This window comes from Choloepus didactylus, assembly GCF_015220235.1.
Source record: "Choloepus didactylus isolate mChoDid1 chromosome 11 unlocalized genomic scaffold, mChoDid1.pri SUPER_11_unloc3, whole genome shotgun sequence".
NCBI classification, from domain to species: domain Eukaryota; kingdom Metazoa; phylum Chordata; class Mammalia; order Pilosa; family Megalonychidae; genus Choloepus; species Choloepus didactylus.
In genome coordinates, this window is record NW_023637580.1 from 3,388,782 (window position 1) to 3,390,807 (window position 2,026).

At 39.4% G+C, this 2,026-nt stretch overlaps 1 protein-coding gene across 1 annotated transcript; it reads left to right on the forward strand.

The window, feature by feature from the left end:
• The first annotated feature begins 240 nt into the window (after positions 1–240).
• On the forward strand, positions 241–1,537 carry LOC119524644 (speckle-type POZ protein-like). The gene is given in 2 exon segments (XM_037823345.1): positions 241–381; positions 383–1,537. Coding segments are annotated over 2 exon segments (894 nt in total). The 3' UTR covers positions 1,136–1,537.
• The last annotated feature ends 489 nt before the right edge of the window (positions 1,538–2,026 follow it).

A 2,026-nucleotide genomic window follows, 5' to 3' on the forward strand; every position in this document is an offset into this window, starting at 1 on the left:
CCCCGGGCTGCCGCGGCCACCGCCTCGGCCGTAGAGAAGCCGCCAAGAGGACTGCCCACCGCAGCCCCGCACGTCCGGATAAAGTACTCAACTGTGAAGGATACTGCATAAATCCTAAAAGACTGCAATACGGTGGCAATGTCTCGGGAACCCACCCCACCTCTACCTGGAGAGATGTCTGTTGGCCCTGTAGCTGAAAGCTGGTGTTATACACAGGTTAAAGTAGTAAAATTTTCCTACATGTGGACCATTAATAACTTCAGTTTTTGTCGAGAAGAAATGAGTGAAGTGTTAAAAAGTTCTACGTTTTCGTCTGGCCCAAATGACAAAATGAAATGCATTTCCAGCACTGCTTGCAGAAGAGGAGGAAGCGTTGCACTGAGCCTACCTAAAGAACTGCCTCCTCCCCATCCCCTGCAAGTGGTGCTGTAGACAGGTGAGCGTGGTCCAAGATTCAGTAAATATATCAGGACATACTAATACAAATACTTTGAAGGTACCTGAATGTCGACTAGCAGAAGATTTAGGTAATCTCTGGGAAAACACAAGATTTACAGATTGCAGGTTTTTTGTGAGAGGACAAGAATTTAAAGCTCATAAATCTGTGCTTGCAGCACGTTCCCCAGTTTTTAATGCAATGTTTGAACATGAAATGGAAGAAAGCAAAAAGAATCAAGTGGAAATAAATGATGTAGACCCTGAGGTTTTTAAAGAAATGATGAGATTCATTTATAAAGGGAAAGCACCAAACCTGGACAAAATGGCTGACAACTTGTTGGCAGTTGCAGACAAATATGCACTGGAACGGCTGAAGGTGATGTGTGAAGACGCTTTGTGTAGTAACCTCACAGTAGAAAATGTTGCTGATACCCTTGTCCTTGCAGATTTGCACAGCGCAGAGCAGTTGAAAGCCCAAGCCATAGACTTTATTAATAGGTGCAGTGTACTTCGACAACTTGGGTGTAAAGATGGGAAAAACTGGAACAGCAACCAAGCAGCAGACATAATGGAAACATCAGGGTGGAAGTCCATGATTCAGTCTCACCCTCATTTAGTAGCAGAAGCCTTCCAAGCACTAGCATCTGCACAGTGTCCACAGTTTGGCATTCCACGCAAACGGCTAAAACAGTCCTGAAATCTTCCATGAACTGTAAAACAATGGAATTGACTTTGACTTCTCCAGGTCCAAAAGGGTTCTAATACACAAACCATAAGCAAGAGTTGTTTCTGTTATCTTGTCCACAGAACAGAAGCTGAAAAAGCATATTGCTTGCTTTTCAGGTGGATAATTTATGGTTTATTCTTCAGCTTTAAATTAGACTGATTATACTCTAATTCACTTCAAGGCCTTAAATTATCTTCAGTGACTTCTCTTGTTCATATAATACTTTAATTTTTTTTTATTGTGCCTTGTCATTTTGATCAAGGCTATGCAGGATTGCACTAGCTCCATAATGCAGTAATATGGATAACTGAAGATATTAAGTTTCAAAAGGATCTTCCATTATTTTGAGAAAAACAAAATGAGTTTTATAAGGTTTGTCTATGCTATCTCAAAGGTTCTCCTTAAAAGCACTTGTATTGGAGATTACCTGCAATATCTCCAGTCTAAGTTCTGTGAATACAGGAGAACCTGCTTACCTTCAAGGTAAGTTCTGGCAATACACTGCTTCAATCCTAATTTAATTTCATTTCGGGGGGCAAATATGCAATGAGTTGGCCTAAATTTTTAGTAAAATTTGTAATGTTTGTCAGTATATTAACTGTCCAACGACCTAAGAGAAACATAACAAACTGTTGTTTGTGTTTCTTTTTGGGGTTATCCCAAGTTTACAATGATTGAGAACTGATGGAGGTTAAGATTTCAATTAGAAGAAAGCATGGTTTGTGCTGAAGTAATTTTTTTTTAAGTTTATAGTGACCTACATTTATATGAAGAATTCTGTACATGTTAAAAGTAAGGATGACCAAATGTAAATTTAATGAGTGGGCCAATTAAGAAAGATATATATGCACTTTTAATGTG